This window comes from Trachypithecus francoisi, unplaced genomic scaffold (assembly GCF_009764315.1).
Source record: "Trachypithecus francoisi isolate TF-2019V2 unplaced genomic scaffold, Tfra_2.0 Lachesis_group5, whole genome shotgun sequence".
Taxonomy (NCBI): Eukaryota; Metazoa; Chordata; class Mammalia; order Primates; family Cercopithecidae; genus Trachypithecus; species Trachypithecus francoisi.
Genome location: NW_022681470.1, coordinates 1,023,533 through 1,049,608, shown reverse-complemented (window position 1 = coordinate 1,049,608; position 26,076 = coordinate 1,023,533). Strand labels below are relative to the sequence as shown.

Sequence of the window (26,076 nt, the reverse complement as noted above, 5' to 3'; positions counted from 1 at the left end):
TCATGGAGCTGCAGAGTAGGTCTGTGTGTGGTCTCTCCTCAAGCTACTCAAGGTGAGGCTTTGTGTGCATGCCTGGCACATACCAGCCATTCCATCAGTGTTAGTGGAACAGGTGAGTCAATAAGTCAGGGAGTAAAATTTGTGCTTTAAAAGTAGAACATGACGGAGAGAACTTGTACTGCCTTCCAGCCACCTTGCTGTGAGAGGACAGGGCATGGGCTCTGGAGTTTGAAGGCTGCGTCAGGTCATGCTCTGGATTCTTTACTCGCTCACATGGCATGTCCTTAGTTTCACTTCCCTCGCTGTCATTGGAGCTGTTGCAGCGGGCAGTGTCAGAGGCAACATCCGTTTAGCACTGCCAATTCGACCCCTAGCCCCATGTTATACTGGCCTGCCACCCTGCTTCTGTGGGGTGCCTCAGAGGAGAGCAAGGTGAACCCAACTATGGAACCGAGACACGGCTTTGACAACACTGTTGATCCCGTTTGGAAAATCCAGCTATGTGAGTAACCATTAGTTTCTCTGCCTCTGCTATGATGTAAGTGGGGACCACATCCTTCCTGCCCCTTCTGGGGCTGTGACTGCTATAAATTCATTGCATTTCCTCTCTAGCTGTTCCTGAGGCTGGCATCTGGGTAAGTCCAACTCCGTGGGGCAGGGTAGGCGACAGGACTCGGAGAGCAGTGGGGGAGGTTGTGTTGAGAGGGCAGAACTTGTCTTGGTTAATGCACTAGCAATTTCTTCTGCTAGCTCCAAGTTTGTGCTTCAACAACATTTCTGGAATATTCTTTTATCATCATTTGGGCTTTACGTGTGCAAGTGCATGTGTGTGTATGTGGTGGGGGAAAGGGGAGAGGACGGGGCAGCAAGCATAGTTTACACCCATGACTTCAGCAGATTTGCCCAGTCTCCCTCCCAGGGGAGAAGATGGATGGGATACATAGAAGGAAACAAACCTCCTTGAAAACCAAAGGGCAGCAGATATTGTGCTGGTGTTAGGGTGGAAGGAGCACAGAAGAAAGGCAGAATCCTGATGCGGATTGAAGGACTGATGGGGCAGGAGCTGGGAGGGTATGCAGAGCTCATAGGGCTGTCTGGAGAGCAGTCACCTCAGGATGCACAGGGCTAGGTTTGCGGGGCTCAGGAGGCGAGGAGGAGATAGGCAGGAATGGAGATGGGACGGGAGAGATGAGTGAGTCTGGGGCGTCTTGACATTGAACTACAGTCACAGAAATTCCAGTTTGGAGAGCTCCACTGTTTTCCAGGTTCTCTCCCTCCCTTGAGTGTTATTTATGGCTTTGGGTTGAGGTGCTTTGCCAAATACAGTATAATCAAGGGATCAAGGAGGGAACAATTCCAAACAAAGCCAGCTTGTTTGTCCAGCCAGGCTCTAGGAGATATGGAAGATCTAAAGATACAGCAGGTGATTGCTAGTTTTTGTGGAGCTCAAAGTCTAGTTGGGAAGACTATGTTGGTGAATGCTGCAGTGAAATACCTGTGATAAGTGCTGGGAAAGTGTGTCTTTTAGTCACATCTATTTTGTTGTCTTTGTCTTTGTCTGGCTGAAACAAGTGATAGAAGACATGGTCTCACAGCTCTAGTCAAAGCCCTGGCTCTGCTCCTTCCCGGCTCCAAGCCCCTCGGCGGGCTTCTTAGTCCCCCTAAGACTCAGTTTATGCATCTATAAAATGGGGCTAGGATTAGATGCACCTCATAGAGCTCTGTGCAGGTTAGATGGGGAAAAACAGTGAGCGCCTAGCCTGTGGAAAGCTCTAAATTAATGTGAATTATAATGATAATTGCAGATTTTGCAAGGAGACATTAGATAGATGTATGTTTTTATTTATTTTATTTTATTTTTTGAGACAGAGTTTTGCTCTTAATGCCCAGGCTGGAGTGCAGTGGTGTGATCTTGGCTCATCGCAACCTCAGCCTCCCAGATTCAAGCAATTCTCCTGCCTCAGCCTCCTGAGTAGCTGGGATTATAGGTGCCTGGTACCACGCCCAGCTAATTTTTGTATTTTTAGTAGAGACAGGGTTTCTCTATGTTGGTCAGGCTGATGTCCAACTCCTGACCTCAGGTGATCCACCCACGTCGGCCTCCCAGTGCTGGGACTACAGGGATGCATGTTTTTATTATTCTCCGTTATGCACTCCCAGCTTCATCTTACTTCAATCCACTGGTTGATAGAAGTGCAGTCAAAGACCATCCCCTCCTCTGCAAGCTTTGATGTTCTCTCTCCTCTCTCCCTAGCCATGTCCTGCTCTGCTATGAACACAGTTACTCACCTCCTGGCCTTCTCCTTCTATTGTCTCGCATCCCTCTTCCCTCATGAAAACAGAAGCAAAGAGCTAGAGCCTTCGGTTTGGAGGAACTGAGAACATTCTCTTCTGCTTTCTTATTTTATAGATGAGGAAACTGAAGTGGAGGAATAGTGAAGAGCTTGTCCAACGTTGTAGCCCCGTAATCAACGGGACTAAAAGTTTTCTTGCTGATGTGTCAAGATGGCGTCATGAACTGGTTGTTCACCATAAACTGTAATACAATCCTGTTTATGGACGTGTTTACATATTTTTCCCTGCATAGGGAAGCCTTTCTTCCACAGCTCAGAACACACTCCTAGATCGAGCCAACAGGAGAACTTTCTGGTAAGCATTTGGCTGATTTTTTTTGTTTTTTGAGGTGGAGTCTCCCTGTGTCACACAGGCTGGAGTGCAGTGGTGCGATCTTGGCTTACTGAAACCTCCACTTCCCGGGTTCAATCAGTTGTCGTACCTCAACTTCCTGCGTAGCTGGGATTACAGGCACCCACCACCACACCCAGCTAATTTTTGTATTTTTAGTAGAGACGCAGTTTCGCCATGTTGGCCAGGCTGGTCTTGAACTCCTCAGCTCAGGTGATCTGCCTACCTCAGCCTCCCAAAGTGCTGGGATTACAGGTGTGAGCCACTGTGCCCGGCCTTGGCTAACTTTTCAAAATTAACGATTATGACTTGTTACAGTCATGTGAACTTTTTTTTCTGTCTGTTTGCTGAGTTTTTGATAATTTATCTCTCTCAAAGTAGAGACTTTAAAAAAGACTCATCCGTATGCCGTGTTCACTGCCTGGTATCTTAGTGAGGACCGAAGCCTAAGGACCCTGAGAACAGCTGCAGATGAAGATGGAAAGCACCCGCTGCAAGCTGGCCAGGTACCTGGAGGACCTGGAGGATGTGGACTTGAAGAAATTTAAGATGCACTTAGAGGACTATCCTCCTCAGAAGGGCTGCATCTCCCTCCCGAGGGGTCAGACAGAGAAGGCAGATCACGTGGATCTAGCCACGCTAATGATTGACTTCAATGGGGAGGAGAAGGCGTGGGCCATGGCCGTGTGGATCTTTGCTGCCATCAACAGGAGAGACCTTTATGAGAAAGCAAAAAGAGATGAGCCGAAGTGGGGTGAGTGGAAGGAAGACTTTAAAAAAAATTGTGGCGAAGTGCACATCATGTACAATTTTCCACCTTAATTTTTTTTTTTTTTTGAGACGGAGTTGCTCTTGTTGCCCAGGCTGGAGTGCAGTGGCGCGATCTTGGCTCAATGCAACCTCCACCTCCCGGGTTCAAGCGATTCTCCTGCCTCAGCCTCCCACGTAGCTGGGACTACAGGCGTTGCGCCTCCACGCCCGGTTAATTTTGTATTTTTAATAGAGATGGGGTTTCTCCATGTTGCTCAGGCTGGTCTCAAACTCCCGACCTCAGGTGATCCGCCTGCCTTGGCCTCGCAAAATGTTGGGATTATAGGTGTGAGCCACCGTGCCTGGCCTTAATCATATTTAAATGTACAGTTCAGTAGTGTTAGGTACACTCACATTGTGCAACCAATCTCCAGAACTGTTTTCGTCTTGCAAAACTGAAACTCCTCACCCGTTGGACAGTAACTCCCCCTTGCCTCATTCTCCCAGCCCTGGTAACCACCTTTCTATTTGCCATCTCTGTGAATCTTACTACTCTGGGTACCTCATGTAAGTGGAGAAACATACAGCATTTTTTTCCTTTATGAGTAGTTTATTTCACTCAGCATAATGTCCTCAGGGTTCAACTATGTTGTATCACGTGTCAGAATTCCCTTCCTTTAAAAAAGACTGTATAAATACTCCATGGTACGCATATACCAAATTTTGTTTAGTTATCTGTTGATGGACACCTGGATTACTTCTACCTTTTTGTTATTGTTAATGCTGTTATGAGTGTTGGTGCACAAATATCTCTTCAAGACCCTGCTTTGAATTATTTGGGGTGTATACTCAGAAGTGAAATTTCTGAATCATATGGTAATTCTGTTTGATATTTTGAGGAACTGCTCTACTGTTTTAGATACTATCTGTGCCATTTCCCACCAGTAGCACACAAGGGTTCCAATTTCTTCATATCCTAAGAACACATGTTATTTTTATTTATTTTTCCTTTTTTATAGTAGCCATTCTAATGAGTGTGAGGTGGTATGTCACTGTAGTTTTGATTTCCATTCCCCTAATGATAAGTGGTGCTGAGCACCTTTTCATGTGCTTGTTGGCCATTTATAGAGCTTCTTCAGAGAAAGTTCTGTTCAAGTTCTTTTCTCATTTTCAGATCAGATTTGGTTGTTGTTGTTGCCTTGTAGGAGTTCTTTATATATTCTAGATATTAATCCCATGTCAGATATATGATTTACAAATATTTTCTCCCATTCTGTGGGTTGTCTTTTCATTCTGTTAACTGTGTCCTTTGATGCACAGAAGTTAGTATTTTTTTTTTTTTAATAATTTCCTGGCCGGGCATGGTGGCTCATGCCTGTAATTCCAGCACTTTGTGAGGCTAAAGTGGGTGGATCACCTGAGGTCAGGAGTTCAACACCAGCCTGGCCAACATGGCAAAACCCCATCTCTACTAAAAATACAAAAATGATTAGCCGGGCGTGGTGGTGGGAGCCTGTAATCCCAGCTACTCAGGAGGCTGGCCTGAGGTAGGAGAATCGCTTGAACCCGAGGAGTGGGGGTTGCAGTGAGCTGAGATTGCGCCACTGCACTCCAGCCTGGGCTAAAGAGCAAGACTCCGTTTCAAAAAATAAAAATCTCTTGTATTGTCTTGGTTTCTTCCTCTTTTCCCCTCTCATGGTAGTGCTATGAGAAGGTGGAGGCAAACTGTTTGTTTTCTCTAACTCCTTTAAAAAGCCAATGCAGAGTGTACCTGCCCCCTGGGCACCTGCCATGATTAGTTCCTCTTTATCCGAATCTCAGCAGTGCCTGGACCCGCCTCCAGTCCTCCATCCAGCTCCTCAGATCACATGTTTTGTCCAGTGTCTGCTGTGTGGTCAACAGGTTTGGGCCTCTGCTTCCTATGGAGGGCAGCCTCTCTCCTCGAAGAACCGTGGAGTTTGTGGCAGAAGCCTTTCCTTTCACCATCACTTTGGAAACTGGAATGTGAAAGAAATTCTCTTAATCCCCATGTACACATTGAGGATAAGATTCTTTCTTTTGTCTTGTGTTCTAGGCAAAGGCAGGGCTCAGAGAAGGGCAGGGTATTGCAGGATGATGATGTGGAGCCGGTAGTGATGGGAAGGAGGAATAAAAATGAGTCAGTGGATAGGGAGACACATGTTAAGGCAGGGCAGCAGTGTGGGTGTAATGACACTGGGGAAACAGACAGGTGTGTGCAGCCGGGGGAGATCAGAAACCGACTTCCGCAATGACTCTCACCTGTAGTCCCAGCTACTCAGGAGGCTAAGGCGGGAGGATCGCTTGAGCCCAGGAGTTCAAACCCGGCCTGAGCAACATAGTGAGACCTCATCTCTGAATAAATAAATAAAGCAATTATCATTGCGTCAGTACTTATATACTCACATACCCAAAGGAAAGTGTCATAATCACAACTGTAGAAGTACTTTGCTAAGCAGTTTTTTTTTTTTTTTTTTTTTTTTTTTTTTTTGAGACGGAGTCTCGCTCTGTCGCCCAGGCTGGAGTGCAGTGGCCGGATCTCAGCTCACTGCAAGCTGCGCCTCCCGGGTTCACGCCATTCTCCTGCCTCAGCCTCCAAGTAGCTGGGACTACAGGCGCCTGCCACCTCGCCCGGCTAGTTTTTTTTTTGTATATTTTAGTAGACGGGGTTTCACCGTGTTAGCCAGGATGGTCTCGATCTCCTGACCTCGTGATCCGCCCGTCTCGGCCTCCCAAAGTGCTGGGATTACAGGCTTGAGCCACCGCGCCCGGCCAGCTAAGCAGTTTTTATGAATTTTGTGGCACATTCAAGAACCCCATGAAATAGCTTCTGGTTTTATCCCTCCTGCAAGTGAATGAAGTGAACCTGGAAGAGATTCTGACTGGCCCAGGCCTTCTTTCTAGCCATACCCAGAGCTGGGGTAAAAAGCAGAGCGTGTCTTTGATCAAAGCCCAGCTCTTAACCACTATACCGTCTTAGCTTCCATGTCTGGATTTTGAGGCAGAGAAGTTATAACTAGGGTCAGAAGTTTGTTTGTTTGTTTCCTGGGGTGGGGTTAGGTTTCAGGTAATAGACTTTGGCTAATCTACTGTGATGGCTCCTACCCAAGTCCTAGTTACTCAGGTGCTGAAGTAGGTGGATCACTTGAGCTCAGGAGTTCCAGGCTGGAGTGAGCTGTGACTGTGCCACTGCCTTCCAGCCTAGGGGACAAAGCAAGACTCTGTCTCTTAAAAAAAAATCAATAAAAAGAATAAGGTTTTGGTTTTGGCTTAGATTGTTTGGATTTTGTTTTGTGACATGGTTACCAATACCTTTCTTTACTTTCAGAATAAGTAGGCAGCTGTCAGAGGTCTTTATGGGCTGGGCACAGTAGCTCATGCCTGTAATCCCAGCACTTCAGGAGGCCAAGGTGGGAGGATTGCTTGAGCCCAAGAGTTTGAGACCAGCCTGGGCAACATAGTGAGAACCTGTATCTACAAAAAATGCAAAAATTAATTGGGCGTGGTGGCATGTGTCAATAGTCTCAGCTGTTCCGGAGGCTGAGGTGGGAGGATCACTTGAGCCCAGGAGGTTGAGGCTGCAGTGAGCCGTGATTGTGTCATTGCACTCCAGCCTGGGCAATAGAGTGAGGCCCTGTCTCAAAAAAAAAAAGAAAAAAAAATCATTTATGTTCCTCATAGATTCCTGCCCACCTGAAGTTATCTGTCTTATATATTTCCCCTGGTGACTAACTCTTGTTTTACCTAACCTGAATTTCTCCTATAGAATGCCTTCTTAGGATGTGCTATCTAGTGACTGTGTGGATTTGTGATTCTCAACACAGATGCATGTTGGAATCACCTGGGAGCTTTTAGTATGTAATGGTTCCTGGGCCTCACCTCAGAGGGACTGAAAAAAAGAACCTCTGGGAATGGAGTCCTGGAGTCCGTATTTTTAAAGCTTCCTGGGTGATTCTAAAGTCAGCCAGGTTTCCCAACCACCAGATTAGGCATGAAACAGACTGGTCATTCTCACTCTTGAAGAACCAGACATCTAGACTTGACAATAGAAGATGTGTGTAAATGGATCGCAGGGAACTGGGGTCAGGGAAGGGTGACCTTTCTTAGTCCACGGCCGCGCTGGGGATATAGGAGAGCTTGGAGATGCCCTCACAATCAGACTGCCAGGGTCAGGCAAAAGCAAACGAGAGTAAAAGAAACTTAGCCTGCTTCACATGTTTGCTGATTGATTTTCAGGCCTGAGGAAGAGATTCTGAGACTGGGGACAGTGGGGATGCATGCTTGGCAGGTGGACAGCAGAAGTTGTTTTGAGACTAGGAGTGCAGAAATGCTCCCAACTAGACTTTTGACTGAACGCCTGTCCTCTGCAACTCAGAGCCGTGTTTTGATTTGGGGGATGTTTGGGGTCTCTTCTCTCATGCCAAATATTAGGCCAGGTTTCAGTTGCATCCTCTGTGATAATAGTTCTGGGTTTTGACACCTTTTTTTCCCTTTTAGGTTCAGATAATGCACGTGTTTCTAATTCCACTGTGATATGCCAGGAAGACAGCATTGAAGAGGAGTGGATGGGTTTACTGGAGTACCTTTCGAGAATCTCTATTTGTAAAAAGAAGAAAGGTAAGCACCTGGGGTGGTGCTTCTAGTTGAGCTTTAAGGCCTGGTTCAGGAGGCTCTGCGAAGCTGAGCAGCTGGGTAACTTGGCCACACTATAGGTTCCTGCTCTTTAGGATGCAAAGGCCTGTCTCAGGAAATCCATTGTCAGTTGAAGAAACACATTCATGTTTGTGTGGCTCTTGCAGTCCCAGAGCCAGCAGGGGTGATTAGGCATTTCAAGTTTGATAAGGCGTGGGATGTAGATTATTTAAAGGAATAAGATTGATTCAAAGAATCTTTGGGCTGGTGGCTACACATACAGACAGGCCTTCTGCTCAACTGTGTATCTGAAAAACTTGACAACAGAGATTCTTGGCAGCTTTCCCACCCAGTGGAGAGAAGCTGTACCTTCCATTTCTCTATTCCGGTTGCCACTTGCTTCCGACGACAGGCCCCTGTTGAGAGCGCATCTCAGGTAGATGTGTGTGGCCTTTCCCCCTAACTTCCTGTCTTGGCCGTAGATTACTGTAAGAAGTACAGAAAGTACGTGAGAAGCAGATTCCAGTGCATTGAAGACAGGAATGCCCGTCTGGGTGAAAGTGTGAGCCTCAACAAACGCTACACACCACTGCGCCTCATCAAGGAACACCGGAGCCAGCAGGAGAGGGAGCACGAGCTTCTGGCCATCGGCAAGACCAAGACTTGGGAGAGCCCTGTGAGTCCCATTAAGATGGAGTTGCTGTTTGACCCCGATGATGAGCACTCTGAGCCTGTGCACACCGTGGTGTTCCAGGGAGCGGCAGGGATTGGGAAGACAATCCTGGCCAGGAAGATTATGTTGGACTGGGCGTCGGGAACACTCTACCAAGGCAGGTTTGACTATCTGTTCTATATCCACTGTCGGGAGGTGAGCCTTGTGACACACAGGAGCCTGGGGGACCTGATCATGAGCTGCTGCCCTGACCCAAACCCACCCGTCCGCAAGATCGTGAGCAAGCCCTCCAGAATCCTCTTCCTCATGGACGGCTTCGACGAGCTGCAGGGTGCCTTTGACGAGCACATAGGACCGCTCTGCACTGACTGGCAGAAGGCCGAGCGGGGAGACGTTCTCCTGAGCAGCCTCATCAGAAAGAAGCTCCTTCCCGAGGCCTCTCTGCTCATCACCACGAGACCTGTGGCCCTGGAGAAACTGCAGCACTTGCTGGACCATCCTCGGCATGTGGAGATCCTGGGTTTCTCCGAGGCCAAAAGGAAAGAATACTTCTTCAAGTACTTCTCTGATGAGGCCCAAGCCAGGGCAGCCTTCAGTCTGATTCAGGAGAACGAGGTCCTCTTCACCATGTGCTTCATCCCCCTGGTCTGCTGGATCGTGTGCACTGGACTGAAACAGCAGATGGAGAGTGGCAAGAGCCTTGCCCAGACATCCAAGACCACCACTGCGGTGTATACCTTCTTCCTGTCCAGTTTGCTGCAGCCCCGGGGAGGGAGCCAGGAGCACCGCCTCTGCGCCCACCTCTGGGGGCTCTGCTCTTTGGCTGCAGATGGAATCTGGAACCAGAAAATCCTATTTGAGGAGTCTGACCTCAGGAATCATGGGCTGCAGAAGGCGGATGTGTCTGCTTTCCTGCGGATGAACCTGTTCCAGAAGGAAGTGGACTGCGAGAAGCTCTACAGCTTCATCCACATGACTTTCCAGGAGTTCTTTGCCGCCATGTACTACCTGCTGGAAGAGGAAAAGGAAGGAAGGACCAACGTTCCAGGGAGTCGTTTGAAGCTTCCCAGCCAAGACGTGACAGTCCTTCTGGAAAACTATGGCAAATTCGAAAAGGGGTATTTGATTTTTGTGGTACGTTTCCTCTTTGGCCTGGTAAACCAGGAGAGGACCTGCTACTTGGAGAAGAAATTAAGTTGCAAGATCTCTCAGCAAATCAGGCTGGAGCTGTTGAAATGGATTGAAGTGAAAGCCAAAGCCAAGAAGCTGCAGATCCAGCCCAGCCAGCTGGAATTGTTCTACTGTTTGTACGAGATGCAGGAGGAGGACTTCGTGCAAAGGGCCATGGACTATTTCCCCAAGATTGAGATCAATCTCTCCACCAGAATGGATCACGTGGTTTCTTCCTTTTGCATTGAGAACTGTCATCGGGTGGAGTCACTTTCCCTGGGGTTTCTCCATAACATGCCCAAGGAGGAAGAGGAGGAGGAAAAGGAAGGCCGACACCTTGATATGGTACAGTGTGTCCTCCCAGGCTCTCATGCTGCCTGTTTCCACAGGTGAGGAAACTCGGCTTCCAGCTACTTCCTCCTGCTTCCTTGCCAGCTTCTTCTTGGCGCTTGCCTCCTCTCATCTCTTTTCAACTGTCTTCCAAATACAGTTGCCACGGCTACATAATGCCACCACCATCTGTTTTAGACCCCTTGATGAGCAAAGATTGACGTATGGTAGGTGGATAAATGGGATGAGGAAAAAACAATAAAACAAGGAACAAATGTTTGGGAAATGCCAGTTTAGCACAAGGTAGGATTGCCTACAAATGTTTGTCAACTGAAACTGCTTGTAAGCTACTTGGAGCGCTAGTGCCTAAGAGTCAGTCAATGTCTGTGGGGCAGAACAATGCCAGAGAGCCTGTGTCCCAGGAGCACAGGGGATAGAGGGCCTCAGAGCGGGAGGCTAGGGGGAGGTTTCTTAGAAACGTGCAATCTAAGCCTGCCTTTAAGGAATGGTGGAACCTGGGTGCATAGAGAAGAAATTAAAGGAATTCTGGCACTGAAGACTGGTGTGAGCCAAGTCATGAATGCAGTCTGAGAAAAAGTGTGTGCTAGGTGACAGTGGAGAGAGACACAGTGTCCTTGGGAAAAAACACGATGAACGTAAATCAAGGGAAATAGAGCAGAAACGTCGAGACCCTCCATTGAGGCCCCCATGTTGCTCTGCACTGGGCTGTGGCCAAAAGCCCGTTTTCGGGGCTGTTCACACACTTGCTGGGTGGTTGGAAGCTAGTGGCCAAGTCTGTGCAATGAAGTGGTTGAGTCACCTGACTCCTGAGTCCCTTCTGGGTTTATCATTCAGTGCCTCCTGCAGAAGGACCACCCACAGTGGTTGTAGGAAGGTGGCCACCCTGTAGTGATGTGTGAGTTAAACCTGGATAGAAGATCTAGACATGGGGCACAGTTAAGGGAAACAGGAGGCTCGGCCCTTCCACAGGCAACACTGAGTTTCAGCTTTCTCGATCCCTTGACATTACCACGACCAGGACCACCTTCGTAGTCATGGTTTGGCCATGAAGGACTAACTGCCCACGGGACCCAGTGGTGGCGAAGACCCAGGTCCTGGTCACAGGGACTTGAGGTCCGGCTGTGGGACTGTCTGGAAACAAAGGCAGATGTCGGGGGGACGGGGTCACGGACTCTGACAAGGAAACTTGCAGAGTATCCAAAGCACAAGGGGACGGACCTGTTGACCAGTGGGGCGCGGGTATCCCCGCTCAGCCAGCTTCTGGAGGATGGGCAGTGAGAGAGTGAGAGAAGGCGAGGGGCAGCCAGGCTGGGGGTATACAGTGTTTAGAGAGAGGGCAGGCATGGGAAAACAGGGTACGGTTTCAACAGCAGCAAACAGTTCCAAGTGACTGGAAAAAAGACAGTTGTCTTCACCCATCAGGCTGCCATAGCAAAACACTACAGGCTAGTTGGCTTATAAGTGACAGGAATGTTCACTTGACAGTTCTGGAGGCTGGGAAGTCCATGATCCAGGCTCTGGCAGATCTGGTGTTTGGTGAGGGCCTGTTTCCTGGTCAATGGTGCCTTCTCACTGTGTCCTCAATGGTGAAGGGGCCAAGGCAGCTCTCTGGAGTCCCATTCCTAAGGACAGCAGTCCCACTCCTGAGGGCTCCAGCCTCATAACTTAATCACACCTCAAAGGCCCCATCTCCTAATACGTCACGTTGAGGGTGAGGATTTCAGCATATGGATTTTGGGGCACACAAACATTCAGACCGTAGAAATGGGAGAAGAAGAGTAAGACAGAGAGAAAAGTAGGCAGAGCTACTCATTAAGAGTGAGGTGGAGAGGGCAGGGAGACCTTATGAAGATCACACGCCTGTGAGGAAGGCTTGCACACTCTCACTGAAGCCCCGGTGGGAGGCTGAGCACCCTCTAGATGCCTCCTCTGAGGACAGACTCTGACTGGAGCCCTGGTAGGGGGCTCAGCATCCATCTCTCTAGATGGCAGCTGCCTTCCTCTGAGGGCAGGAGCTTGCTTTGTATGTTCCAGTCCCTTCTGAGAACCAGAAGCCTGAGCATCTGTTAGAAATGCAGGATCGCGGACCCAATCTTAGACCTAGGGAGCTAGACTTTGCATTTGAATGAGAGCTACAGGTGATTCAAAGGTGACTGCCTGTGTGGGTGCAGTAGCTCATGCCTGTAATCCTAGGTTTTTGGGAGGCCAAGATGGGGGGATTGCTTGAAGCCAGGAATTCAAGTCCTTCCTGAGCAGCAAAGTGAGAGCACTTCTTTACAGAAAAACAAAAGCAAAAACGTGACTGCATGTTGGAGTCACCTGGACATTTAAGAAAGGTCCATACAGCTGGACACAGTGACTCATGCCTGTAACCTCAGCTACTCGGGAGGCTGAGGCAAGAGGATTGCTTGAGCCCAGGAGTTTAAGGCTACAGTGAGCTGTGATCATGCCACTGCATTCCAACTTGGGTTACACCTAAAAAAAAAGTTTAAAAAATTCATCTGGTTGCACCTCAGAGATTCTGATTTTATTTCCATGGATGTGGCCTGGGCTTGGGATTTTTTTTTTTTTTTTTTTTGAGATGAAGTCTCGCTCTGTTGCCCGGGCTGGAGTGCAGTGGCACGATCTTGGCTCACTGCAACTTCCACCTCACAGGTTCAAGCGATTATCCTGCCTCAGCCTCCCTAGTAGCTGGGATTACAGGCTCGTGCCACCACACCCAATTAATTTTTGTACTTTTAGTAGAGAGAGGATTTCACCATGTTGGCCAGGCTGGTCTTGAATTCCTGACCTCAAGTGATCCACGCACCTCAGACTCCCAAAATGCTGGGATTACATGTGTGAGCCACCATGCCCAACCAGGCCTGAGGATTTTTGTGAGCACTCCTGATGCTATTGTGTAGCCCGGAGTGAGGACTGCCCTCTGGTCACCCAGCACAGAACGTTCAGGGCCATGTTGGGACAGTGGACTGGTAAGGGCGAGAGAGAAGGACACTGGGGAGCAGGCTGCAGGGTGCCACAGTCAGCCACAGTCACAGGCTCATGCTGTCCATCCGAGAGGAGGCAGAACTGGTTTTTACCAAGGCTCATCCAGCCCTCTTCATTTCTCTGGGAGTAATTTTTGGTTTCATGACCCATTTCTTAATCCCCAGAAGGCATTTCTCTGAACTGGTGCCCCCAGCTCCAGTTAGTTATTATTCAAGGCTGATTTCTTTTCTCTCTGTCTTCCTTCTCATTCCTAGATTGGTGAACAGCCATCTCACTTCCAGTTTTTGCCGGGGCCTCTTTTCAGTCCTCAGCACCAGCCAGAGTCTAACTGAATTGGACCTCAGTGACAATTCTCTGGGGGACTCAGGGATGAGAGTGTTGTGTGAAACGCTCCAGCATCCTGACTGTAACATTCGGAGATTGTGGTGAGTCCCCGTGCGTGTGACCTGTGTGACTGCAAGTTCATATGAGAGAGAGAGAGAGAGAAGGAGAGAGAAACAGACTGGAAAAAGATCTTCAGGACCAGATTGCTGGTGTGGTTTCTTCCTTTTCTTTTTTTTTGAGGTGGAGTTTTGCTCTTATTGCCTAGGCTGGAGTGCGGTGGTGCGATCTTGGTCACTGCAACCTCTGCCTCCTGGATTCAAGTGATTCTCCTGCCTCAGCCTCCTGAGTAGCTGGGATTACAAGCACCTGCCACCATACCCAGCTAATCTTTTGTATTTTTAGTAGAGATGGGGTTTCATCATGTTGTCCATGCTGGTCTCGAACTCCTGACCTCAGGTGATCCGCCCGCCTCGGCCTCCCAAAGTGTTGGGATTACAGGTGTGAGCCACAGCTCCTGGCCTGTGGTGTGGTTTCTGCTGTAACAAAGTGCCATAGACTGAATGGCTTCAACAACATAAGTTATTTTCTTGCAGTTCTGAGGCTGAAAGTCTAAGATCAAGGTGCAGCAGGGTTGGTTTCTTCTGAGGCCACCCTCCTTGGCTTGTAGATGTCCCTTTCTCCCTGTGTACTGACGTCGTCTTCCCTCTGGGGGAAGAGTGGCCTAGTCTCCTCTTCTTACAGGGACAGTCTTGATGGATTAGGGCTCACACGCATGACCTAATGTTAACCTAGTCACCCCTTTTAAGACCCCATTTCCCAAAACAGCCACATTATGAGGTCTTGAGGATTAGGGTTTCAGCACGTAAATTTTGGGGGGGGGGGGGCGCAATTCAGCCCAGAACAAGTGAGAAGGCAAAATGGATTGGAGACCAGCTGGGGAAGTTTTGTGTGGGGAAGAGTGAAGGAGGAACTGAAAAAAATGTCATTTCTTGAAAAGACCATGATGCTCAATATATTCCATTTCCTCATGGACCATGTTCATAGATGAGAATTGGAGAATTTGCCATTTACCACAATGGTAACCTCAGCTAAAAACTATGAAAACACTTTTTTTTTTCTTTGAGACAGGGTCTCCCTCTGTGACCCAGGCTGGAGTGTGGTGGTGTGATCACGGCTCACTGCAGCGTCAACCTCCCAGGCTCAAGCAGTCCTCCCACATCAGCTCCCCCGAGTAGCTGGGACTACAGGCATGTGCCACCACGCCGGCTAATTTGTGTATTTTTTTTTGTGGAGATGTGGTCTCATCACGTTGCCCAGCCTGGTCAGAATGCTTTGTATGGGTTGAAATGTTGCAGGGTGCTTGCTCTCGCCTGTTGTCCCAGCTACTCAGGAGGCTGAGGCAGGAGAATCGCGTGTACCCAGGAGGCAGAGGTGGCAGTGAGCGGAGATCGCATCATTGCACTCCAGCCTGGGTGACAGAGCGAGATTCCATTTCAAAATAATGATAATAATAATAATAATGATGATAATAATGATGTGCTCGCTCCCTCCCACACCATGACTCAGATCCACACGCCCCAGGCGCTGTGCCTGGGCTGTCTCACTGGCTCTGTTTCGTTCCCTGCTCTGTGGATGCATGCAGGCGTCTGCATTTTTGAGAAGCCGCACAGCCAGTGTTAAAGCCCACCACTCTAGGACATTTTCCTACCTCCCTCTCCGGCTCAGCACACTCACCTTGTCACCAGTCTTACCAATTTTTCCTTCTACCCAAGCTTTTTTCCACTTTTCCTCATCCTTACCCCACCAGCCCAGGTCCAGCAACCGTCACCACTTGCCTGGACATGCGGTGACCTCCTAGACCATGGGCTCCCCGGGGATAGGGTTTGCGTTTGCTTGTCTTGCCGTCCTCTTTGCCACTCCTGGACAGGCATCTTAGTCCCTGTCGGTGGTCAGAAATGCACACTGAATGAATGTTGGCTCTTTGGTCTCGCTGTGTCTGCCTTTCTCCCTCACCAGACCATTCTCCACACAAAAGTAAGATGGTCATTTAGAAAATTCTGATTTGATTGTGCTGTTCCGTGGCTTAAATGCTTTCTCTCTGCTCTGCTCCTTATTTTTTACTTTATTTATTTATTTTTGTCGATGTAGGGGGCGCAAGCGCAGCTTTGCTTCATGGATATATTATTGCACAGTGGTAGTGTCTGGGCTTTTACTGTAACCCCCCCCTTTTTTTTTTTTGAGATGGAGTCTCGCCTTGTCGCACAGGCTGGAGTGCAATGGCGTGATCTTGGCTCACTGCAACATCCACCTCCCGGGTTCAAGCGATTCTTCTGCCTCAGCCCCCCGAGTAGTTGGGATTGCAGGCGTGGGCCACCACGCCCAGCTAATTTTTGTATTTTTAGTAGAGACAAAGTTTCACTATATTGGCTAGGCTGGTCTCAAACTCCTGACCTCGTGATCTGCCCGCCTTGGCCTCCCAAAGTGCTGGGATTACAGGCGTGAGCCACCGCACCCAGCCTTTGTGTAACTCTTACCCCAAATAGTGAACATTGTACCCGATAAGTAATTTTCCAGCCCTAACCTGGCTCCCACCCTCCCACCCTTCTGAGGCTCCAGTGTCTATCGTTCCACGCTCTGTGGATGTTACCCTTTGTTTAGCTCCCACTTGTAAGTGAGAGCATGTGGTATTTGACTCTTTGTTTCTGAGGTTTCACTTAAGATGATGGCCTCCAGTTCCATCCATGTGGCTTCGAAGGTGTGACATCCTTCTTTTCTATGGCTGCGCAGTATTCCATTGTGTGTATAGATCACACTCTCTTGATCTTTGCTCTTCTGATAAAATTTCAAATTGTCGTACCATGGAGACTGGCTCTTTGGGACACTTAACCTTATTTCTCCAACTTCATCCCCAAGTTCTCTCCCCACTGCCATTGCCCCTGTATGATTCTGGAGAGGGAGACACAAACAGGAAAGGGTAGGTGACAATGAGATGTTTTGCAGATAAGTAGAGATCCATTTGTCCATTTGCTTGAAGTTGGTGTAAGGATAGGCACAGAAAGGAAGGTGGTCTAACAGGCTCCAGGACCTATGAGCTATTGCCCTGGAAAGAACCTAGAATGTCGTTCTTGCCCCCACGACAGGGATATATTTTTTGTTGCTGGTGGTGGTGGTGACGGTGGTAGTGATGTGCGTGTGTGTGTTTGTGTGCATGTGTGTAACAGTGAAACCAATAAAGAATCAGAGCTGCAGCGGGGTGCGGAACCCTAGCACTTTGAGAGGCTGAGGTGGGCAGATCATAAGCCCAGGAGTTCAAAACCAGCCTGAGCAAGCTGGTGAGACCTTGTCTTTACAAAATAATAAATAAGTAAATAAATAAATAAATAAAATAGCTAAGCATGGTAGCACATGCCTGTATTTGCAGCCACTTGGGAGGCTGAGGCAGGTGGATCCCTTGAGCACAGGAGTTCTAGGTGGCAGTGAGCTATGATCTCACCATTGCACTCTAGCCTGTGCAACAAAGTGAGACCCTGTCTCTAAAAAAAAAGAAAAGAAAAAGAAAGAGAAAAAGAATCAGAGCTGCTTTTCCTTTCAATATAGATGGATGGCTGAGATGAAATCATCAAGCACAATGGGGTGACAATGTTAGTAAAGACAAGAAATAGCTGAGTGCAGCGCTGGCAAGGGCAGTGCCGACTGCAGGCTCATCAACAGTTAGGAACACGAGGGAAGGAGGTGGGGTGCACAGGCCCACACCGCCCGTTTCACTTACAAGCCAGGAGCGCACCATTCACTTGTCTGGGGGGTGACTGCAATGCACCCGGCACTGTTTATGGCCGGGAGTTCACTGACAGGTGCTCCCTCTGCTGTGACTGGGGAGCCTGGGGGCTGACCTCCCAATGTGCCTTGTGCTGTATTCCAGAGCTCTCTGATCAGATGTGTTCTGACGCTTTCTGCCTCTGTTCTTGGCATGAAGGTTGGGGCGCTGCGGCCTCTCGCATGAGTGCTGCTTCGACATCTCCTTGGTCCTCAGCAGCAACCAGAAGCTGGTGGAGCTGGACCTGAGTGACAACGCCCTTGGCGACTTCGGGATCAGACTTCTGTGTGTGGGACTGAAGCACCTGTTGTGCAATCTGAAGAAGCTCTGGTGAGTTGAGCCCATTCCCCGAAGGAAGCCCTGCCAACAAGGTGTGTTTCGCACTCTGGCTTCAGTGAGGCCTGGTGGGCTGGAGTTTGAGTGACAGTGGCCTCGGCGGCTCAGGTGGCTGCCTGTGCTTGTCTCTGGGTGTCTGTAGCATTTCGCTCAGTGAGTGTTTGCTGTGGGGAAAGTCACACACTCAACCCTGACAAGGAGCATAAGTAATAAAAAAAGAAGATGACTGCCTGTAGGGTGCCCACTGCCTAGCTGAGGAAAAGAAAAAAACCAGTGTAATGCATTGCTTCAGAGGAGTTTTAGAATTTCATGACAAGCCCTGGGTCCTCATGTTGTATAAGAAAAATGGTGCTAAAGCAATGCAGACACTCGATGTTGTACGCAGCCCTTCCCTGAATGCTTCTGGGAGACTTGCATTTTGAAGGAGAGAAAAAAACACTTAAAAATGGAAGGGCCAATTCTCACCCATTAGGATGGCTATTATCAAACAAAAGCAAGAAAACTAGAAAACAACAAGTATTGGCGTGGATACGGAGAAATGGAAGCCATTGTGTATTGCTGGTGGGAAAGTAAATGACGCAGCCAGTGTGGAAGACAGCACGGCAATTCCTAAAAAAATATAGAATTACTATTGAAGCCAGCATTTCCACTCCTGGGTATATCCACAAAAGAGTTCAAAGCAGGAACTCAGCCAGGCGCAGTGGCTCACACCTGTAATCCCAGCATTTTGGGAGGCCGAGGCAGGTGGATCACTTGAGGTCAGGAGTTTGAGGCTAGCCTGGCCATCATAGTAAAACCTTGTCTCTACTAAAAATACAAAAATTAGCCAGGTGTGGTGGCACATGCCTGCAATCCCAGTTACTCGGGGTGGAGGCAAGAGAATCGTTTGAACCTGGGAGGCGGAGGTTGCAGTGAGTCAAGATCATGCCACTGCATTCCCACCTGGGTGACAGAGGAAGAGTTAAAAAAAAAAAAAAAAAGAAGGCAGAACTCAAACATGTTATTTGTACACCCATGTCCATAGCAACACTATTAGCAATAGCCAAAAGGTGGAAATAACCCAAACGTCCTTCAACGGATAAAGGGTGTTGAAAAGTGCTACATATGTACATTCAGCTTTAAAAGGAATTCTAGTACACACTACAACATGGATGAGCCTCAGGGACATGGTGCTAAGTAAGATAAGCTAGGATCCAAAGGGCAAATACTCTGTGATTGTCCTTATAGGAGGTGCCTAGAATAGTCAGATTCATAGAGACAGAAAGAAAGGTGGTTGCAGACAACGGGAGAGCGGGGAGTGGGAGGACATTGTTTAGTGGTTATGGAGTTTCAGTTCTGCAAGATGAAAGGAGTTCTGGAGTGGTGATGATAGTTGCACAACAATGTGACTGTGCTTAAGGCCATTAATCGTGTACTTAAAAATGGTTAAAATGGTGAATTTCATTTTACACGTATTTCACCACAATAAAGCTGAATGTAGGGAGCTGGGAAGATGTAGTATTGGTGCGAGCTTGGAGAAGGCTTACTTGTTATTCCGCCAGATGGAAGAGGAAATCAGAAGTGTACGTAGAGCTTGTGTCCACTCCCTTTCCATGTGTAAACTGGAGCAGAGGCAGTGGCAGGTACGGGTGCCTCCTTGTTCGTGGTGGAGCGTGGGTGAGAGACATGACTGACATTCTGCCATCTTTATGGAAGGCTGGTCAGCTGCTGCCTCTCATCAGCGTGTTGTCAGGATCTTGCGTCAGTATTGAGCACCAACCGTTCCCTGACCAGACTCTACGTGGGGGAGAATGCCCTGGGAGACACAGGAGTCGCAATTTTATGTGAAAAAGCCAAGAATCCACAATGTAACCTGCAGAAACTAGGGTAAGTCTTCATGGGTGTCTCAGCAGAAACGTAACTTCTTTTCAGAGGTGAATTATGTGGAGAATGTGGTTGGGGGTTACTCTGGTCAGGCAGAGTTGAAGGTAGAGTAAGGAGGTAAAAACATCAGCAATGGTTGGAAGGACTGGATGCATATAATGTATACTACGGCTGGCCGGGCGCGGTGGCTCAAGCCTGTAATCCCAGCACTTTGGGAGGCCGAGACGGGCAGATCACGAGGTCAGGAGATCGAGACCATCCCGGCTAACACGGTGAAACCCCGTCTCTACTAAAAATACAAAAACTAGCCGGGCGAGGTGGCCGGCGCCTGTAGTCCCAGCTACTCGGGAGGCTGAGGCAGGAGAATGGCGTAAACCCGGGAGGCGGAGCTTGCAGTGAGTTGAGATCTGGCCACTGCACTCCAGTCCGGGCGACAGAGCGAGACTCTGCCTCCAAAAAAAAAAAAAAAAAAAAAAAAAATGTATACTACTGCTAAGGAGATAATTATGCTAATTTATGATTATGGCATTAGAGTTTCTTAGTGTTGGAAGAAACCTTAGAGATGGTGCAGCCCAGTTGCCCATTGAGAGGAAACCTTGCTTCCAAGGCACTCACGTGAATAATCACCCATTTTACGTGTGCATGCTTGCAAGCATGCAAGTTATCGCACAGTGCGTGCAGCCTCTACACTAGGAGGGAGCTCTTACCCTGCAGCCTCTACACTAGGAGGGAGCTCTTACCCTGCAGCCTCTACACTAGGAGGGAGCTCTTACCCTGAAGCCTCTTTATCCTCAACAGTGTCATGGCTCAGCACCTTCACCTGTGTAGCCATGCTCTCCCAGGTACACAGGCTGGTTTGTTAGTGTCTGTCTCTGAAATGTGGTGCCCAGACCTGATGACACGTGGTGGATGTTTTAGCTCCTGTTGCAGAGAACTGTGGTTTCACTGGTGGAGCCTCTGATTTCCTTAAGTTTTTTGGCAGTTACATAAGCCTTTTGGTTCATGTTGGAATTCTGCAGTAAACAGTAGTAGAGAATACCCACTAATAATCATGCACTTTTCCTGTACCACTTTCCTGTATCACCTGCTCTTTCCTGTTCTTACATGGATTTTCTCAGTTGGCGTCAGAAAGATGCTATAAGCTGGGTATCTGTGTCTCCAATTTAAAGAGGAGAAAATGCAACTCAGGGAGCCTCATACCTTTGTCCAAGGACACTCAGAGAGAAGGTTGTGGAACTCAGTGTAGACAAACGTCTGTGATCCCCCCAGCCACTGCCTTAATTCCCAGTGTATTGCCTTAGGAGATGCTGCTAACGGGCTCTCTACGGGGCTTCTTCATCTGGCTCTCAGCCTAAGGGAGGGACCTCCAATTTAGCTTTGTTAAACCTCATCTTACCCGTCTTTTGACCCATTGACTAGGCAGTTTCGAATCTTGATTCTGTCAATGATATCTACAAATACAACAAGCAAATTGTATAGGTCTTCACTCATTCACATTATTAATATATATACCAGCCAGATCAGCATTCAAGACAAAATAGAGCCGGAAAGGTCTTCCCAAAGGAGTAATCCACTAATCCTTAATTAACAACCAATATCTGTCACAAAGCTCTGATCCTTCCTTGGGCCTGTCCCATCAGCCCATCCTCAGATGTGACCATGTCTCTTTCTGTGAAGTCTTCCTGCAGTGCCTTCATTTCCTCGCCTTAGGGCGTTACCCTTCCTTAGCAAACTGCCCTAGAGTATTACCCTTCCTTAGCAATTTGACTTCTGCTTCTCTAGGTTTGTTCAACAGACATGACTGGGTCCTTTTATTTTGCAGGCCCTCTGGGGGCTCTGTGGTGGGCACTGACAGTAGCCGTGAGTAAAACAGACCACAACCCTGTTTTCACAACCATTATTTTAGGGAAACGATAACAGATAATAGACAAGCTAAACAGTAAACAGTGTATATAAGAGCTATAAGAAAAACTAGAGTGACAGCGAGGGGTGCTTCTCTGCTCAGGCTTGGCGAGTGCCTCTCTGAGCAGGTGACATTGGAGAGGTGCTAAGTGAAGTATGGGATGGGCTGTGAAGGAGCCGGAAGAGCCCTCCAGGTAAAGCAGATGGAATCGAAGGGTCCCAGCCATAGGCGCTCAGCTGACTCTCAGTGATCCTGGTTCCAGATTCCAAATGACAAACAAGCCAACTACAAATGTGCCTGTTGCATCTGTAATACACTCTGTGTAGTCAATACCCAACCTGATAGAGCTCCTGTAATAAAGTATCACAAACAGAGCAGCCTAAACAACAAGAGTTTATTCCACTCAGTTCTGGAGGCCAGAGTCTGAGACTGAGGCATCAGCAGGCTGGGTCCTTGTAGGTCGTACAGGTCCTTCCCAGTCCTTACTTCAGTTGACATCTGCTGCCTTTAATTCACTTCTCTCTTCCTCTTTGGAAGCCTTCTTCTCTCTAATGTTTAGGTCACTGCTCTGTCTTACCGCTGTTATAGCTTCCCCCTTCCTGGATCCTGCATTGGCTTCTCTTCCTGTGGTCTGGGGATTTTGCCACTGGTTTAGTTTTGTTGTTTTATTTTTTTTGAAATGGAGTCTTACTCTGTCACCCGGGCTGAAATGTAGTGGCGCGATCTTGGCTCACTGCAACCTCCACCTCCTAGGTTCCAACAATTCTCCTGCCTCAGCCTCCTGAGTAGCTGGGACTACAGGTGTGCACTGCCATGCCCGGCTACTTTTTGTGTTTTTAGTAGATACGGGATTTCACTATGTTTGCTAGGCTGGTCTCAAACTCCTGACCTCAGGTGATCTGCCTGCCTTGGCATCCCGAAGTGCTGGGATTACAGGCGTGAGCCACACACCCTGCCTGGTTTATCTTTTGTTTGTTCGTTTGTTACTAAATGTTTCTACACTCCCTGAGAATTCTCATATACCTCTCAATTTCAACAACAATAGGTCTTAAACCCAGATGTCATTCACAAACTTTTTATTAGAAAAGTAACACATGCTTGGTGTAAACATATCATAGTACAAAGTGGAAAGTGAAAACTCCTTCTCAGCTGTCTTCTGAGAGAGCCATTTACAATAGTCTGATGAGCAACCATCCAGACTTTTAAAAATACAATAGATTGTTATATAATCCATCCATCTGTCCATCCATCCGTCCATCCATCCGTCCGTCCATCCGTCCATCCATCCGTCCGTCCATCCGTCCATCCGTCCATCCATCCATCCATCCATCCATCCATCCAAGGGAGTATCAGAGCTTTGTGAACATATATTGGTTGCTAATTATGGACAAATGGATTTCCTGTATATGCTGATCTGGATGGTATTTATATCAGTAATGTGAATGAAGACCTATGCGATTTTCATGTTGCATTTGTAATACATTGTTACGTAGTATTTTAAATGCCTAGTCTGTTAGAGCTGCTGTAATAAAGTATCACAAACAGAGAAGCTTAAACAACAGAAATTTATTATCCCTCAGTTCTGGAGGCCAGAAGTGTGAGATTAAGATACCAGCAGGCTGGGTCTTTCTGAGGGCTGTGGGGAATCTGTTCGTGCTTCTCTTTGGTGTCTGGTGGAATGTCATCTTGCTGACACATTTTGACATTCCTTGACCTGTCGATGCCTCTCCCACACCATTGCCTTTATGTCTACGTGGCGTCTTGTGTCTCTGTGCATCTTTCTCCATGTCCCATGTTTCCCTGTGAAAGAACACAAGTCATGTTAGATTAGTAACGACCTCATCTTAACTAATTATGTTTTCAGTAACCGTATATCCAAATAATGTCACAATCTGAAGTACTGGGGCCTAGGACTTCCACATATAAAGTCTTGGAGGAAACAATTCAATCCATAACACCATATCTATTGAAACTAGAACCATGATATAAATATTTTTCTGTGATATTCTTTTTTCATTTATCATGGATAAATTTCCACACTGATTTGTGTAGATCTATTGATTGGGGCATAATATCCCATAGTGTCCTTTACCATAATTTATTTAGTCAAATAATGCATTTTTGGATAACTGTTCTTTTCCACTATTACAAACAACTCTGCAAAAAGCACATTTTTATATATAGTTTTATGCATGTGTATAAATGTTATATATAGTTTATGCATTTGATTTTGAGATAGATATCTATAAGTGGCATTAATCAGTCAAAACTTTTATGTACTTTATGTGTTAGGTGTAGCCATACATGTGGCTGTGTGTTAGGTATAGCCACATTTTGTTTTTTCTTTTTTTTTTTTTGAGACAGAGTCTTGCTCTGCCACCCAGGCTGGAGTGCAGTGGCCGGATCTCAGCTCACTGCAAGCTCCGCCTCCCGGGTTCACGCCATTCTCCTGCCTCAGCCTCCCGAGTAGCTGGGACTACAGGCGCCCGCCTCGTCGCCCGGCTAGTTTTTTGTATTTTTAGTAGAGACGGGGTTTCACCGTGTTAGCCAGGATGGTCTCGATCTCCTGACCTCGTGATCCGCCCGTCTCGGCCTCCCAAAGTGCTGGGATGACAGGCTTGAGCCACCGCGCCCGGCCCCCACATTTTGTTTTTTCTTGAACTTTAGGTCCTCATGTCTGGCTGCATATTGTGTGCTGCCTGTCTCAGTATTGCTCAAGATCACACATGCTGAGCCTTTGCAACATTGGTTTAATTATCATACCCCACCTCCCACCCCTGTTCTCTGACCTGCGCCTGCCCTCTTCCTCCTGCCTCGTTGAATGGTGGGGCTTTCCAGGAGGCTGCCAAGTGAGTAAACGGAGGATGGTCCTAAAGCTCTGCTTTCAGTTCCCTCTACCGCTCATCGTTACACCAGAGGGAACTTTTTAAAATGCAAATTTGAAAATATTGACCGTTTGTTCAAAAACTTTCAAAAGTTCTCTGTAGTCAGAGTGACATCTTAGCTTGGCACACAAGGCTGTCCCTGATACTGCCCTCTCTCCTACCACACCTCGCACTCCATTTTGAGTCATGTTGAATAAGTTTTGTTTTGCTGTTTTAGAGATGCGGACTTGGTATGTTGCTCAGGCTGAATTTGAACTCCTCGGTTTGTCTACAGCCATAGCACCCAGAGCCCCCAATCTCATCCGAACTCCTGGGTTCAAGCAATCCTCCCGTCTCAGATGCCCAAGTAGCTGGGACTATAGGTGGACATCACCGTGCCCAGCTATGAATTAGTTTTGAAACATCTTGGTGGTTCTTTTAATCTTCCTTATCCTTGCATACTCTTTTCCTTTTGCCTGGAGGGTTACCCCCACTTCCCACTTTCTACCATCCATGTAAGAAGCTCCTACTTATTTTTTAATTGCTGTGATCCTCATTTTGTCCATGTAAAAGTAGGGATAAAAATAACATTCCCATCTTGAGGTTGTGATCATTCAATGAGATAACCCTATTTGAAGTCATCATCCATTCAAGCACACAATAAATACTCAAAAAATGTTCAATCTTCTTCCTCAGTTTCCTGCTTTCCTTCCTTCCTCTCTCTCTCTCTCTCCCTCTCCCTTTCTTTCTCTCTCTCTTCCCCTCTCCCTTTCTTTCTCTCTCTCTCTTTCTTTCTTTCTTTCCCTTCTTTTTTTAAGACGGGGTTTTTTCTTTGTGGCTCAGGCTGGAGTGCAGTGGTAGGATCATAGCTCACTGTAGCCTTGAACTCCTGGGCTCAAGCAATCTTCCTGCCTCAGCCTTCTGAGTCGCTCGGACTACAGGTGTGTACCACCATGCCTGGGTAATGTTTAAAATGTTTAAAAATTTTTTTGTAGAGCTATGTTGCCCAGGCTTGTCTCAAACTCCTGGCCTCAAGTGGTCCTCCCACCTTGGCCTCCCAAAGCACTGGGATTCAGTTTTCATTATGAGACATTTTTGTGACATAGGCAGGTAGTTAATAAATAAAAATCCCCAACAAATTAACTTAATACAGTACACGGCAAGATATCTAGCTTGGTAAATGTAGAGTTCAGTTAGGTGGATTGGTTCAAATCAAGATGTTATGTCAATCACATTCCTCTAATCCAAGGATTGGTTGGTGGGACATGGTTGTTTGATTCTTTAAACATTTTATTATGTGTTCAGTGTAACCATTGCTTAATAGTTACCAGCATTTTCACAATTTGGGTATGACATGTTCTTAACAAAACTACACTGTCTGTTGCCACTTCTATTACTACTACTACTGTGTAGTGCTCCCCAGACATCTGTTGAATAATCCATTCTACTCCTTTTTGGAAATAGCGGTAAAGCCTGCATAACTTTAACTACATAACTTCAAAAATATTTTCTCTTTTCCTCTTTGAAGACCATCCCCATTCTGCTGGAATGTCCCTGGCCTTTGCCAGGAATCCTACACATCCCTTCTGCATGGTCATTAACAACAACCCTCTGATAGAATTCTTACCTGGGGTGAGAGCTTAGTAGAAGCCACTCCAAACTTGCTTTGTTTTTGTCTGTCTCTCTTGGGTTTCATTTCCCCATT

General features: G+C 47.5%; 1 protein-coding gene across 3 annotated transcripts in view; it reads left to right on the top strand.

Moving 5' to 3' along the window:
- Positions 1–288: 288 nt before the first annotated feature.
- NLRP3 (NLR family pyrin domain containing 3) overlaps positions 289–26,076 on the top strand; it is a 32,618-nt gene continuing 6,830 nt past the window's right edge. Inside the window, exons 1-8 of one of the 3 annotated variants that reach the window (XM_033196441.1) lie at positions 289–502; positions 2,411–2,649; positions 3,119–3,439; positions 7,951–8,070; positions 8,568–10,317; positions 13,522–13,692; positions 17,565–17,735; positions 19,437–19,607. In XM_033196441.1, the coding sequence (XP_033052332.1) occupies positions 3,157–3,439; positions 7,951–8,070; positions 8,568–10,317; positions 13,522–13,692; positions 17,565–17,735; positions 19,437–19,607 (2,666 nt within the window). In that variant the 5' untranslated portion in view covers positions 289–502; positions 2,411–2,649; positions 3,119–3,156. Of the gene's footprint in view, positions 503–614; positions 636–2,410; positions 3,440–7,950; positions 8,071–8,567; positions 10,318–13,521; positions 13,693–17,564; positions 17,736–19,436; positions 19,608–26,076 lie in introns of those variants that run through there. The other 2 variants (XM_033196439.1, XM_033196440.1) reach the window with 2 other exon arrangements.